This window comes from Palaemon carinicauda, chromosome 9, assembly GCF_036898095.1.
Source record: "Palaemon carinicauda isolate YSFRI2023 chromosome 9, ASM3689809v2, whole genome shotgun sequence".
Taxonomy (NCBI): domain Eukaryota; kingdom Metazoa; phylum Arthropoda; class Malacostraca; order Decapoda; family Palaemonidae; genus Palaemon; species Palaemon carinicauda.
Genome location: NC_090733.1, coordinates 132,247,696 through 132,264,116, shown reverse-complemented (window position 1 = coordinate 132,264,116; position 16,421 = coordinate 132,247,696). Strand labels below are relative to the sequence as shown.

Below are 16,421 nucleotides of genomic sequence, written 5' to 3'. Positions count from 1 at the left end.
AGACCTCCGCGCTCGATTTAAAAGTTTCTAAAAGTAGAAAACGAAAGAAAACAGTAAATTAGAGCTACAGTTACCTTGAAACTGTGAGATAATCCTCCTACAACCACCTAACTCTTACACAGAAAATGTAAGCATAAACCTACTACTACAATTATGGGGGACCCCAGTGGGAAGCGGGGTTTTTGGGTGGGGGGAGGAGGAGAAAAGTGATTTTTCGGGGCACTACCGAACCTAATACAACTACCTACTCTACCCTGGGGGCCATGTACCCCTACCTAGGCCTCCTACACATTTACCCAGGACTTTTCTATACTGAAATCTCCAGGTAAAATCATAAAATGACCGAAATCGCCAGACTTAGACACGATATAATCTGTGCCTCACCCGCCACTTTCGTTTGGTTTGACTATACACTACGGTAGGCCACGTCCTTTGTACACCCTAGGCTAGACCATTATTAGGCTAGACGCGTAAAATGTTAAAAAAGTTTAATAAACAAACCACGATTAACGATCATCTGCATACTTCTTTGATGGTATAAACATTTTTCTTTTCTTTTTAAACTTACCATTACGACTGTATGATGTGAAACCTACGGAAGGGGAGGATCCAGTCAAGTGACAATACAACAACAACCGGGGACTGGTGGAGGTGGGGAGATACCGGGTAACCGGGGTGCCCCCTATGGTCTCCTCTTCGGTTCAGGTTCAGGGGCGAGGCACGGCCTTTGCAACGGCGCCTCTAGTCTCTTACGGTGTATTTTAGGTAGATTTGAGTTTATCTTTCTTTTATTATTATTATTATTATTATTATTATTTGCTAAGCTACGATCCTAGTTGGAAAAGCAGGATGATATAAGACCAGAGGCCCCTACAGGGAAAATAACCCAGTGAAGAAAGGAAAAATATAAAAATAAAATGTTTTTAGAATAGTAACAACAATAAAATAAATATCTCTACATAAACTAATTATTATTTGCTAAGCTATAACCCTAGTTTGAAAAGCAGGATGCTATAAGACCAGAGGCCCCAACAGGGAAAATAGCCCAGTGAGGAAAGGAAAAATATAAAAAAATGTTTTTAGAATAGTAACAATAATAAAATAAATATCTCCTATATAAACTATAAAAACTTTAACAAAACAAGAGGAAGAGAATTAAGATAGAATAGTGTTCCCGAGTGCACCCTCAAGCAAGAGAATTCTAACCAAAGACAGTGGAAGACCATGGTACAGAGGCTATGGCACTACCCAAGATCAGAGCACAATGGTTTGATTTTGGAGTGTCCTTCTCCTAAAAGAGCTGCTTACCATAGCTAAAGAGTCGCTTCTACCCTTACCAAGAGGAAAGTAGCCACTGAACAATTACAGTGCAGTAAGAAGAATTGTTTGGTAATCTCAGTGTTGTTTTGTCCTTTTCTCAGTCCACCTTTGCTACTGAAGTTATCAGAACCAGGCGTCCTAAATATCTAAGAGAATGGCTACATAATGTGCAGCCAATAAATCGTGTTAACACCATAATAGTTGCAGATGGTTTCATATTATTTGAACCTAGATATATAATGATATAAATTCATTTCATCACATTCTTGCCAAAGCTGTACACACCACTGTGAAAATTGCCCACTCAATCTTGAACTGCTACACAGATATATTTCCTTTGGTTTATTGGTAATTTTTAATTAAATGTTAAGGTGTTTTATAGAAAATATGTTTAATGATTTTAATTGTGATATATGGTAAGGAACTATTATAAATCCTGTAATTTCATGGACTGCATTGTATATAAAATAATGTAAATATCAAGATATGTGTAATAGTTTCATGTTAATATGTAATTATGTTTATTTTAATTTTTAACGTAGAATTTGTGGTAAAAAAAAAACTATCTATCTTTCTATCTATCTTTCTATCTATCTACTAGTTTTTAAAGTAGAATTTGTGGTAAAAAAAATCTATCTATCTATCTATCTACTGTACGTTCTACTTGCTTACTTTGACGGCTGCTTTTCCGGTCTCATACAGCAGGGGAACCCGACTCTACACGACCTCCACTGTCATTTATATTGTTCATTCAGAGTATTCAACATTTCAGATCACATATTGCTCATTCACTGATTAATATGAGTTGCCAATTTGCACACAGTAATCTCTGCCAAAAAGTAGTCTCTATAGCCTTTAAATATGCGGCCCGAGATAATACAATAAGCTCCCACTAGACATCCGAAAGACTGAAAATATTAAGGCTTTTAGTTTCAAGAGGAAACTGAAGACGCCAAGTGCTTCGACTGTGTGAATTTGACAATAAACGAGCAATAAACAGTATGAAATGTAAAATGCCTTGGAATGCACATGATTATATGACTGTGAAGGTCCTGTAGAGAGTAGGGTTCCCATGCTGTAGAGGACCAGAACAACAGACCTTAAACTAAAGTAAAATAAATTGCTTTCTTCTTTTCTATATTTATTTCCCTAAATAAAGGCAATCCTATTTTCTTTAGGTCTTCTTCACGTGGTTACTGTAGCTTAATTGGTTAATTTCTTTCTTTTCTATGCCAGCTAAAATTACAAAATCCGACAGAATATTGCTACTATAAATAAGTATAAGTATAACGGAGTATATAAAAGGTGGCCAAGAATCTATTTTCAGTGTTATTTAAGTGAAAGTTGCATGAAATGAGTAATCTACAAATGGCAAAACTGCAAACACGTTTTTTTTTCTAAATATAGTTTAACAGTTTCAAATGTTTGCGCTACACTCTATCTACATTTTAACATTCAGCTTGAAGCTTCATATACCTTTATTTTTTATATATCTGCAATTTGGTTATATGAACAAATTGAGCCATCTTTTTTTTTAAATAAATTACTTTGTGAAAGAATAACAGGCTAGCCTAAGCATTTTTAAACTATTTTTTCTTCACAGCTAACTCAAAGGTAAATTTTGTCGTTACCTAAGTTTTTTAATAAGTGAAAACTATTAGAAATCAGTGTCTAAGTTAATAAAAATCATAATGGTTAAAAAAAAAAAAAAAAAAAAATTAAAAAATCTTACCCATAGCAAATTGGTGGCAATTTCTCCTCGGAGTCAATGACCTTACATGTCAGGATGCCAGAGAACTTAAAATCATTCATTTCTAATCGTCAGGGAACTGGAAAATAGAAAAAAAAAATCCTATAAACATTCTAAGGAAGGCCAATAAGATCATTTGAACGTTTGCAGTTGATAAGAAACTGCTATTACAGAACCCATTACTCAGTAAACTAAGGAGAAAGGGGAGACTCTACGGACTGCAAGGGTCAGGCAAATTACAACAACAACAAAGTAAATGCCCTACTGCATAAACACAGTTCAGACTTAGTTGCGTCAACACCATGGGAAACAGATGATGTGAAATAAGAATTACAGCTAAAATAAAACATAAAAGCAAAATATAGCCAGTGAGAAGTAATCACCTATAAACGCGGAAATTATGAAATCGATCAATTTCGCGATTTGTTACTGATGACCTAGACATTAGCGAGGTTGAATTACATATGGATGTTAATTAAATGAAAAGCCAGAAAAAAAAATAATATCTGAACGTACAGCAAGACATATACGATAGTCCTGGACTTCATGGAAACAACTGGTTTTTTTTTTTTTCCAATTCGCCCAAATGTATACGCCACTTTGTGAGTGTAAAAACAAGCCAACGTGAATGCTCACTATCTTTTTCAGTCAACTTTCACGAAACGGTGCACGTGTCTTCCTTTTTCTTACCTCTTGTTGGTTTTGTTTTGTTTAAACAGTACTCAGATATACAGCTGTTTATACTATTATCATTTACTTTGTTCATCCACATTTCTACTGCTGTTTAGATAGGGGTCGTAGAACAATCGTTGCGCTAGTTACAATAGTTTTACAAGTGCTTCCATACAATACGGTTGTTTACGACATTTTTCTTTGGTCTTTATTTCGGGAACATCAGTGTCCAATCAAATGAAACAAATCAAACTGGGGAATAATGACATTAAAGATTACATTCAAATAGAAAAAAATACAATACCACAATAGAGCTGATTCTCTAAAAACAAGAACATTGAATAGAATTGAATACAGGCTACTCTTACTAACGTTTAAGATACTGAACCAAAATGAACCAAAATATCTAAAAGAATGCCTGAACAAACTAGAACTAGAAACAAATGTCAACATAAGACACATGAGTGACAAACATTGGCTATCTGAACCAAGAACAAATAGTAAATTTGGTGAAAGGGCTTTTAGCTACTGTGCGCCTAGACATTATAATAAACTGCCAACCGAAATGAAGGACCTAAAGGGAGCAATTGAATTTAAGAAGAAACTAAAGACATTACTTTTCACAAGATCATATGATTTGGAAGATGCTACAATCAAAGAATTATATAAGTTATAATGAAAATGTTTCGTTAGATGATTGATATGGACCCGCCCGAGAAGTAGTTCACTCGACTTCAGTGGAGGGTTGGATTTAAACCCAAAACAAGTAAACAAGTAAGTAAAGGGGAACATTTTTCTATGGTATCTTCACACATAAACGCAATGGGGATGATTGGTACAGTGACTTCAGCACGAAATATGGAAATGACAATTTAAAAGATAACTTCTTAGACGTGATGCCAATTCAATGTCTTTTTGTTTTCATACAAAATGGTACCCAGCAACGAACGCCGAAACATTTGCTGTAGCAACAAATAAGTTTCAGTTGTGCGAACAAACAAGTATTAAAAGTAGATACAGCAGACTCCAAGTGAACTCAAAACAATCTGCAGGTATAAGATAAACTAGAAATGCCATTGCAAATCATTAGAGAACCGGCCTGTCCAAAATATCTAAGAAAATTGCTACATATTGTGCAGCTAACAAATCGTGTTGACACGAGAATGGTTACAGATGGTTTGAAAGTATTAGAATCTAGATATATGTCTACTGTAGGCTCTAGAGCCTTTAAATATGTGGCCCGGAGACTATACAATAAGGCATCACCAGACATCTGAATGATTGAAGATATTAAGGCTTTCAAGAAGAAATTGAAGACTATGATTCTGTGAATGCTTTGACGGTGACGATTTCACAGTAAGCGAGTAATACGTGATGTGAAATGCTGAATGATCTCGAATAAACACGATAAAACGACTGTATAGGTCCTGTAGAAGGTAGGATTCCCCTGCTGTACAAGACCGGATAAGCAGCCCTTAAAGTAAAATAAAGTAAGTAACCATTAAGACGCCATATTTTCACTAGGAGAAATAATGGTTGATAATAACAGATGTTTTACTTGCATTTCAACTTTCGTACGGTAGTAAACGACGTTAGTAGGATAGGATTTCCATAATAAAATTTCTCTCATTTCAATCTCAGGATGATTTATAGCATGCTATCTCATTTCTTAAAATTTTGAATTTTCTGTTCATACTTAGACCAATCTAACATATGATGTAGTTACCCAAACAAATCACAACAGAGCTGAAACTGTTTTCTTAGATATTACAAACATTAAGGGTAACTCTTCTAATATAGATTCAAAGATGAGCACATAGAAACCTTTGCAATTGAATGTAGGAATCGATTTGCAGTCTTAGAGACGGTAACAGACGAAGGGCAGAAAATTCATGAAGAATAGTGTGACATTAAGAACACATATCATTCAATTTGTAGTGAAATTTTGGGACATGCTGTTAGAAGGAGAAAGACGATATCAAATGATACTTGGGATACTATAAAGGAGACAAAGTCAGAAATTGATTGTTGAAATTAGGGCACGCTAAGTATTCCAATATTGATAGTGAGGTCCAAAAAAAAGTTGGGAATAACTGGAGGGAATATTTAACCCGAAAAGCGGACGAGGGTGACAAAGCTATGAATTCAGAGAGTGGCTATGATGAAAGAATCGTTCACAAAATTATTAATGAAATCTCTACTATGGCAAAGAGGAGGAAGCATATATCTATCAATAGAGAGATGGATCTGTTATAACAACCGAAGATGGAGAAAGGCAACGTTGGATGGAACACTTTAGTGAGGTCATGAATAGGAGATATGAAGGGAATAATTTGATTGATATACCTGAGCCTGAGGAAGACCTTGCTGAATGGGAGCTCGGGGTGTTGGTGAAAATGGAAAAAACAGGATCCGAGTGATTGCAATAATTGCAGAGGCATCACACTTACGTCAGTTATGAAAATATATAGCATGTTTATTCTAAAGAGACTAGAGAGAAAGATTGATGAAAAACTGAGAGATGAACCAGCAGGATTTAGAAAGGTAAAAGTTGTACTGACCAAATTTTCATTTTAAGACATGTTGTATAGCAATGTGTAGAATATAGAAATTCACTTTTGATGGCATATGTGGACAGAAAAAAAAAAAACTTTTATAGTGTGCACCATCCAATTTTGTGGAGAATCCTGCGTTATTATGGAGTTCTCTTAAATATGTAAATTTGATTAGGTCTGTTCATGAGCACAGATGAGCATAGCAATGCAAAGTTAATGATAGTGGAGTCCTATCAAATTAATTTCCAGGGAACAATGGAGTACTCTAAGAGAATGTGTTGTCACCTATGTTGCTAATCCTCTTCATGGATTTTGTAATGTGCAGAACAGTTGAGGATGGTGGAGAAAGATTGGACTGGATTGGTGATAGTAAACTAGATGACCTAGATTCCTAGAATAAGCTGATGACTGTGTCCTTATTAGTAGATCACCACAGGATAAGCAATGCTTGCTTACCAGAATGCATGAAATATCACATGAAGTTAGGCTCAAGACAAATAGAAGAAAGACAGATGATGAGAATGTAATATGGATTGGAAGATGAAATATCATTGGGAGGAGAAAGGATTAATGAGGTAGAATCCTTCAGATATTTAGGAACTATGATTTCTAAATACAGGGTCTTACAATTGCAGTTTAATGAAAGATTGAAAAAAAAAATAAGATAATGGCTAGGTTAAGTAAAAATTGGAAATCAAATCGCCCGAAATTACATATAAAAATCTGGATATATATCAGTTTAGTGAGATATGTATTGCAGTATGGACATGAGTCAAAGTATGTCAATGAAACAATTTCCATCAGCTTTTGTAGATTTGAGAACAAAGCCCTCGGAAGAATAATGGGAGTTCAATGGCTGGACAGGATTACAAATAAAACTAAGAGAAATTACTTGAGAGCCATATGTGGATGAGATCATGGTGAAGGGTAGATGGTGATGGTTTGGGCACGCTCTTTGCATTCCCCAAGAGAGATTAGTTCACGAACCTTTTAACTGGGCTACACAAGGCACTAGAAGAGTTGGAAGACCCAAGCTTAAATGGCAGAGGACTATGAAGCATGGAGTAAATGATGAATGGAGAAGTATTCTTTAAAAAGCTCAAGATAGAGACGACTGAAGAAATCTAATCGAAGCCCTTTGCGTCAATGGGCGTAGGAGGAGATGAGGATGATGATAACCTAGCCTTTATATTGAAGTTTAATTCCATCGTTCAACCTATGTAGTCCTGACGAAGTATCACGTATATTTTTTTTTTTATTCCAAACACTTCTCGATACCAACTATTAAATGGAGAATCAAAGATGGAAGAAGAGTAAGGTGAGTTACAGAGGTCGAGTTTAAAACACTCTGCGCATGACGTCATATGGCGAATACCGATTGACAGTAGTAGTGTGGTACACAATACCTTGTTAGCCTCGGTAAGGATTATAGTGATGTGTGCCATTTACGGTTGTTTTAGCAGATGCAATGAAAATAAAATTACAGAAATTGATAAAATTAGCTTTTGTTGTTTCCCGAGGGATCTTGAATTGCGTAAAGAGTGGGTGAATGTCTTTGAAAGAATTGAAAAAGTCAACATCAAAGAACCACGGATATGTTTTAAACATTTTAAAGAGAGGGACTTTGCCAGAAACCTGAAGCTTGGACTGCTCAATTATTGGCCAGAAAATACTTGATAATCAAAAGATGCTTTGCCAAACCAACAGCTGTATTATTATTATTATTATTATTATTATTATTATTATTATTATTATTATTATTATTATTATTATTATTATTATTATTACTTGCTAAGCTACAACTCCAGTTGGAAAAGAAGGATACTATAAGCCAAATTGCCCCATCAGAGAAAAATTCCTCGGTGAGGAAAGGAAATCAGGAAATAAACTACAAGAGAAGTTTAAGAATCATCACATCTCCTCCTGCGGCTATTGACACAAAGGGCCTCAGTTAGATTTCGCCAGTCGTCTCTATCTTGAGCTTTTAATTCAATACTTCTCCATTCATCATTTCCTACTTTGCGCTTCATTGTCCTCAGCCATGTAGGCCTGGGTCTTCCAACTCTTCTAGTGTCTGATGGAACCCAGCTGAACGTTTGGTGAACTTATATCTCTTGGGGTGGGGAGAACGAAGAGCATGCCAAAACCATCTCTATCTACCCCTCATCATGATCTCATCCACATACGGCATTCGAGTAATCTCACTTATAGTTTCATTTCTAATCCTGTCCAGCCATTTAACTCTCAATATCCTTCTGAGGGCTTTGTTATCAAATATGCTAAATCTATTGGCGATTGTTTCATCGTCATACCTTCATGTCCATATATTAACACCGATCTCACTAAATTGATATATATATAGTCTGGGTTTTATATGTAACTTCAGGCGATTTGAGTGTATATATATATATATATATATATATATATATATATATATATATATATATATATATATATATATATGTATGTATGTATGTGTGTAGAATGTATAAGGTAGTATGTAGAGAGAGAGAGAGAGAGAGAGAGAGAGAGAGAGAGAGAGAGAGAGAGAGAGAGAGAGAGAGAGAGAGATTCTAAATAATTTTGATTCAATATTAGTCCAATTTTAACTTAAAATGCCACTAAAAAAAATTAGGTCAGGCAACCGACCCCTTAATGTAAGGCTAACAGTGGGAGAGAAGAACCACTAAAGGTCCAGAAGAAATGGGCCACTCTCAAGCAACATTCATAAAGCCAATGAAAAGTTAAAATATCATAATGGACAATCATCAGTTCATTTGGGATCTTTACCTCCCTATTTGATTTACTGAATGTAATAAATAAAAAATGAAATGTATACTTGCAACTGTATAAAAATTTAATAATCATTGTCAATAAATAAATAAATATATAAATAGATAAATAAATAAATAAATAAATAAGCCTAGAAAGATGAAAGAAAATTTACAATTTAGTTTTTCTTGAAGGTTTTTCGACTTTTTAAAAAAATTATTTCGTAGCTTTTGTCTGGCATTTGTACATAGTAATCAGGATTTTCTCGTTTAAATTGTAAAAAAAAAAAAATAATTTAATGGGCAATATGTCTTTTAGTTATCAGAAACAAACTGCAATAAAACAGCAATGAAAATGTGGTATTTGTTAATAAGACCACGCTCTCTCCATATACTGCCAAATTATACAAAGTTATTGTTTTCCTCTATTACTTTTTCATAATCTACAACAATTCGCCACATGGGAAACAAGTTAAAATTGTAAAAAAAAAACTATAGAATTATAAAAAAAAAAAAAAAAACTCGAGTCTGGTTTCCTCACTAAACGACCTGGAACTGACCAGGGTTATGGAACTGGCATCGTTAACATAGTCAACCAAACAGAAGTTCGTGATGCCAGCGTACATTTGATGTATATTCAACATATATACTAAATTAGAAATGAAGTAATTACTCAAAAGTGTCCATAAAATATTCAATTCACAAATAGTGACATTTTTAAGTAATTACTCCATTTTTAATTTAGTATATATTTTGAATATATATAAAATGTACGCTGGCATCACAAACTTCTGTTTGGTTGACTATGTTAGTTCTAGGTCGTTTAGTGAGGAAACAAGGCTAGTTTTTTTTTATAATTCTATAGTTTTTTCTATAATCTTAACTTGTTTCCCATGTGGCAAATTGTTTTAAATTATGAAAAAGTAATCGAGGACAACAATAGATTTGCATAATTTGGCAGTATATGGAGAGCGTGGTCTTATAAACAAATACCGAAAATATTATTATTATTATTATTATTATTATTATTATTATTATTACTTGCTAAGCTACAACTCTAATTGGAGAAGCAGGATGCTAGAAGCCCAGGGGCCCCAACAGGGAAAATAGCCCAAGAAGGAAAGGAAACTAGGAAAAATAAAATATTTCAAGAGCAGTAACAACCTTAAAATATAAATATCAACTCTAAAACTTCAATAAAACAAAAGCAAGATAAATAAGACAGAATAGTGTGCCCGAGTGCACCCTCAGGCAAGAGAACTCTAACTCAAGACAGACAGTGAAAGACCATAGTACAGATGCTATGGCACTACCCAAGACTAGAGAACAATGGTTTGATTTGTGAGTGTCCTTCTCCTAGAAGAGCTGCTTACCGTAACTAAATAGTCTTTTGTACCCCTACCAAGAGGAATGTAGCCACTGAATAAATATAGTGCAGTAGTTAACCTCTTGGGTGAAGAAGAATTGGTCGGTAATTTCAGTGTTGTCTGGTGTATGAGGACATTGGAAAATCTGTAACGAATACGCCAAACTATTCGATGTATGTGTACGCAATGGGAAAATGAACCGTAACCAGAGAGAAGGATCCAATGTAGTATTGTCTGGCCAGTCAAAAGACCACATTACTCCCTAGCGGTAGCATCTCAAAGGTAGACTGGTGCCCTGGCCAACATGCTACCTGAATGGATGAATTAAGCACTAAGATAGGACAAAGATACCGTAGCAAATCATATAGAGATATGTAAATAATAAGTAAAACATGCTCTAAAAAGCTAATGTCTTGCAATTTTCTTTTCATCCCACCTTCTATAAGACGAATCCTTAATAAGGTTCTGCAATCCTTCGGCGGCACAAAGTTAATTTTCGTGCTAGAAGAACAGTGGGGTATGGAAGATTACTTCAGCTATTTCACGACTTCAAAGTCTTCTCCCAATGGGAATAGAATCCCTGTGATCCTTTTGTTTTCTTCACTCTTACGTACAGACACATGCACACCCAGATTGCTCAGAGCTTTTTGCACCGGACGGGGGCTTCTTAGATTCACAGTGCAGGAGGAAAGAGTCCACATCACTCCCATTACGAGCTTAGTTTTAACGGACATGAAGCGTACAAACAGTAGTATAAAAACCTACGGGAAAAATAGGCGACATATGATTAATATTTTTTAACATTTGAGGACACAAAGTTAAAAATCACGTTAGGAGAAAAGTAACCATTATGCAGTTAGTTTTTTTTTTTTTTTTTTTTTTTTTTGGGGGGGGGGGGTAGCAATTTCTTGATCTGATGGAATTTAAGGAATTCGATGTGGTCAAGTAAGAAGTATTGATGAAATCCCGTTCCCTTACAACCTTGTACTATTTCGAAGTAACTTTGAGCGATCAACACTTTTCAATCTTATCAGATCCTGGTCTATTCTTTTATTTTATTTTTCATATACACTGGAAACTTTTGCAGATGATAACCGTGGTGTTTGTTCCTCACTTTCAAAGAGAGTAAAATTAATGAAAATCTGCACGTGTTAGAAACCCAGCGTTTACCAGCCTTTAATCTGATCCATTCTCGCACACGCACCAAAAACCCTTGATCAATTTTCTTCTTCATCAACATAACCGAATTTACACCACCTTCGTGAGAATCCACGAACACCAAAAACCTCTCACCCTGCCACCCAAACACACATACATACACATCTCGCCTTCCCCCACCTTCCTATCCAACGTCACCAACATTAGGCAAAATGCGAAATACCTTTGGAATTTTATCTCGCCTCATCCCAATCCCGGAACATTTCACGCAAAGGAAGACATCAAAGATGGGGTTCACAGCAGCACGACGACGAGATTTAGAAAGGGAAGGGGGTGCCTATCTACCCTTCACCACTATCCAACCCTCTCCCCCCCAGCAAAGGGAAAAAATCTCTTTAGCAACACACAAGGACTGCGAAGCCTCCCAAATGTGAAATACAGATCCAGAAATTCACATGACGAATTGGATTTTCGCTCATTTATGCCCGATTTCCAAGGCGCTCTGCTATTGGCGGAGCCGGAAAGATATTTAGATATATAGATAGAGATAGATAGAGAGAGAGAGAGACAAAGTGAGAGAGAGAAAGAGACAAGGAGAGAGATAGAGGGACAGAGACAGCGAGGTATAGTAGGGAGGGCGTTCCCAGTATTCAATTATCTTGTCCCGTAGGGCACAGACTTAAAGATCAAAGGGGGGTAACTCAGCCTGCGAGTCTGGATATCAAAGGACTTTTAAAATCGGGGGCCTCATAAGTGCTAGTTAATGGATGACGATGGCGGCGTCGGCCACGTTTTCTCTCGATATCGCTGGAGTTTTCTCAGGTCCTTAGAGCTCTCGAATTCTTCAGCTCCCCTAGGGATTTCAGGTTTTCTCTCGATATCACTGGCGTTTTCCCCGGTCGATAGAGCTCTCGATTTCTTCAGCTCACCTGGGGATTCCAGGTTTTCTCTCGATATCGCTGGCGTTTTCCCAGGTCCTTAGAGCTCTCGATTTCTTCAGCTCACCTGGGGATTCCAGGTTTTCTCTCGATATCGCTGGCGTTTTCCCAGGTCCTTAGAGCTCTCGATTTCTTCAGCTCACCCAGGGATTCCAGGTCTTCTCTGGATATCGAAGGCGTTTCCTGGGTCTTTATAGCTCTCGATTTCTTCAGCTCACCTGAGGATTCCAGGTTTTCTCTATAGCCTATATCGCTGGCGTTTTCCCAGGTCCTTAGAGCTCTCGATTTCTTCAGCTCACCTGGGGAATCCAGGTCTTCTCTGGATATCACTGGCATTTTCCCAGGTCATTTCAGCTCACCTGGGGATTCCAGGTTTTCTCTCGATATCGCTAGCTTTTTCACAGGTCCTTAAAGCTCTCGATTTTTTTAGCTCACCTGGGGATTCCAGGTTTTCTCTCGATATCGCTGGCGTTTTTCCAGGTCATTAGAGCTCTCGATTTCTTCAGCTCACCTGGGGATTCCAGGTTTTCTCTCGATATCGCTGGCGTTTTCCCAGGTCCTTAGAGCTCTCGATTTCTTCAGCTCACCCAGGGATTCCAGGTCTTCTCTGGATATCGAAGGCGTTTCCTGGGTCTTTATAGCTCTCGATTTCTTCAGCTCACCTGAGGATTCCAGGTTTTCTCTATAGCCTATATCGCTGGCGTTTTCCCAGGTCCTTAGAGCTCTCGATTTCTTCAGCTCACCCAGGGATTCCAGGTCTTCTCTGGATATCGAAGGCGTTTCCTGGGTCTTTATAGCTCTCGATTTCTTCAGCTCACCTCAGGATTCCAGGTTTTCTCTATATATCACTGACGTTTTCCCAGGTCCTTAGAGCTCTCGATTTCTTCAGCTCACCTGGGGAATCCAGGTCTTCTCTGGATATCACTGGCATTTTCCCAGGTCATTTCAGCTCACCTGGGGATTCCAAGTTTTCTCTCTATATCGCTAGCGTTTTCACAGGTCCTTAGAGCTCTCGATTTTTTTAGCTCACCTGGGTATTCCAGGTTTCCTCTCGATATCGCTGGCGTTTTTCCAGGTCATTAGACCTCTCGATTTCTTCAGCTCACCTGGGGATTCCAGGTTTTCTCTCGGTATCGCTGGCGTTTTCCCAGGTCATTAGAGCTCTCGATTTCTTCAGCTCACCTGGAGATTCTAGGTTTTCTCTCGATATCGCTGGTGTTTTCCCAGGTCCTTATCAGAAAAGAATCAAAGCTTTGCAAAAGTATAATTTGGAGGGTAAACTACATTAGGTTTGTTCAGTTCTCACTTATATAATCTCAGGTAATTGTTTTGCTTAAACATTACTCTGAAAAGCTCTCAATTTACTCAGCTCATCTGGGTATTCTCAGCAGAAAATTTAGAATGTTTGCAGAGATAGTTTGCAAGACTACTTTCAAATCTCCTCAGCTCACCTAAATATTTCCAAGCATTAAAGGTTTTCAGAAAAATAGGCTCTTATCCTAATTAGCTCATCTGATTCGCTGAGTGGTAAGTTTTGAATTATATGTTACGCTAAAAAGTTGCGCTCGATTCGCTCCACCCAACTGGGTATTAGCTTGCAGAACTGCATTCGATTTTCTCAACTCCCCTGGACATTCTTAAGTAAAAGTTTTACATTAATGACATACAGGGAAGTTGTTCTGTAACTTCATCACATCTCAGATTACTGATTTGTACAAGGAATATCTTGGAATACTGGTCTCAATTCCTAATATACTCTGGGTATTCTCAGGTAGCAGATATTCCTTAATGGTATTCCGGAAAAAAAACTCCTCTCGATTTTCTTAGCTCATCAGCCTATTCCCGGGAAAGAAATTGAAAGATTTGCAAAAATATCTTGTGGGGAACTTTAGATTTGCTTAGCTAACTTGGGTATTTCTTTGAAAATAAGTTTGGCATATATGTTACTTTGAAAGGTTTTTTTAAATTTGCTCAGCTTACCTTGAGCTTACCTGGGTGTCGGGCAAAAATTATGAATCTAATTTAAGAATTTGATATAGCCTCACTGCTACCAAAATAAGCCCGTTACATTTCTGAGCATATGAATAAGATTCCACCAGTTGAAATAAGAATAATTCTGTAGCAATAACTTATTTACATAAGCACATGCGAATAATAAACTGTTAAAAACTCTCGTGTACAGACTGTGCTTATATAGAAGAGTTGGAAGACCCAGGCCTACATGGCTGAGGACTTTGAAGCGTGAAGTAGGGGGTAATGCATGGAGAAGTATTGAATTGAATGCTCAAGATAGAGACGATTGGCGAAATCTAACCGAGGCCCTTTGCGTCAATAGACATAAGAGATGATGATAACAGATTGTGCAGTTTTAGGTTTAGAAATATAATTCCTCATCTGAAAGTAAGAAATACTTATCCTGCAATTTTATGTGCAAAAATATGCACGGAATTTTCTTAAGTACCAGCAGACACACCACTGCTTATTCTATATAGTTTATTTATCTCCCTATTTCCTTTTCTCACTGTGCTATTTTCCCTATTGGAGCCCTTGGGCTTAAAGCATCCTGCTCTTCCAGATAGGGTTGTAGTTTATCTAACAACAACAATAATAATAATAATAATAATAATAATAATAATGATAATAATAATAATATACACTGTGTGTATATGGGATTTCAAAACACACTTTACACAGGTAGAATTCTATGTATTCTTTTGCGTTTAGGAAAATATTTTCAACTATAAAATAGGGAGCCTGTATGCTTTATAATCCCTACATCTACTGTACATGAATGCGAGGCGATACGGAAGACTTTTTCGTTCGTAAATAGAGAGACTTGAAAGGTGTATCTATCTATCTACCATGGCACTTCCCCCAATTTTTGGGGGTAAACCAACATAAAAACAAAAGCATAAGGGAAACTTGAAAGGTAACGCACGAGAAAAAAAAAAATCTTTCCAATACTGGGACCAGCTTTTAATTTGTCCAAAGTCCGCACATTACTCGTATTGCCAAGGCGTTTCACTTAAAACAAATTTCCTTATGTATCTATCTATAAATGTATTTATCAATTTGATATTTTTTAAGTAAATAAAATTTCTTTCTAGCAGTTGGTCCAATAATAAGCTTGAATATGAATATGCTTAAAATCTTCACCCTGCATTTTCCCCAAACTTAAACATTTGATAAATATGGTCACGGATAGAGTTTATAAGTCAAGGAAAAGAATTTTAAACCTTTCTCAATCTTGTTGTTATGTTAAAGTAAGATTGGAAAAAACACCTTGATTCCTGACAATAATCAATGCGAATCTGTGTTTAAAATATTATATTTGCTATAATTATTATTATTCACAGTCATATGGTACTACTACTTGCCAAGCTGTAACTCTATTGGAAAAGCATAAACAATAATCTATTTGACCAAATACGTAAAGCAGCCCAGAAGGGAGTAATTGATGAGGAATTAAGAATCAAATACTATAAAAAACAAATAAAGGTGATATAAAAAAAACACAAAGGCAGTTAAAATATAAAACGAGACTTGTGTCAGCCAGCACAATCGAAAAAACATTTGCACAAGTCAAAATTTCCTAAGGTTGGGGAAAACCCTTTTATTCTTTCCTATAAAAAAAAAAGTGTAAAAAAAAAGTGTGTTTTTCCCCAGTTTCTTTTTAGCCTAATTTAATTCCATATCATTTTAAGACAAATATGTTGCCTATCAACAACAATAACAACAACGAAAAAAACACTTTTCGTGGTATGATGGTATATTAGAAGTTCAAGAAAGGAGGAGGAACTATAAGCAAAAACAAACATAAGACAGTGTCTATATTTGACCTTTGTCTATTAGACAGTGTTCCGTAGACGTTTACCTGAGGGGTATTTATC

The 16,421-nt window shown here is 36.4% G+C and overlaps 1 protein-coding gene and 1 long non-coding RNA gene across 2 annotated transcripts in view; both read right to left on the bottom strand.

Moving 5' to 3' along the window:
* Positions 1-681, bottom strand: part of Vps29 (vacuolar protein sorting 29) — a 43,485-nt gene extending 42,804 nt beyond the window's left edge. The window contains exon 1 of the mRNA XM_068380421.1: positions 569-681. Coding sequence (XP_068236522.1) covers positions 569-571 — 3 coding nt within the window. The 5' untranslated portion in view covers positions 572-681. The remainder of the gene's footprint in view (positions 1-568) is intronic.
* Positions 682-1,317: 636 nt separating this feature from the next.
* LOC137646876 (uncharacterized) overlaps positions 1,318-16,421 on the bottom strand; it is a 117,949-nt gene continuing 102,845 nt past the window's right edge. The window contains exons 2-3 of the long non-coding RNA XR_011045490.1: positions 3,053-3,149; positions 1,318-1,478 (exon numbers count right to left, since the gene is read on the bottom strand). This is a non-coding gene — a long non-coding RNA (uncharacterized lncRNA). The remainder of the gene's footprint in view (positions 1,479-3,052; positions 3,150-16,421) is intronic.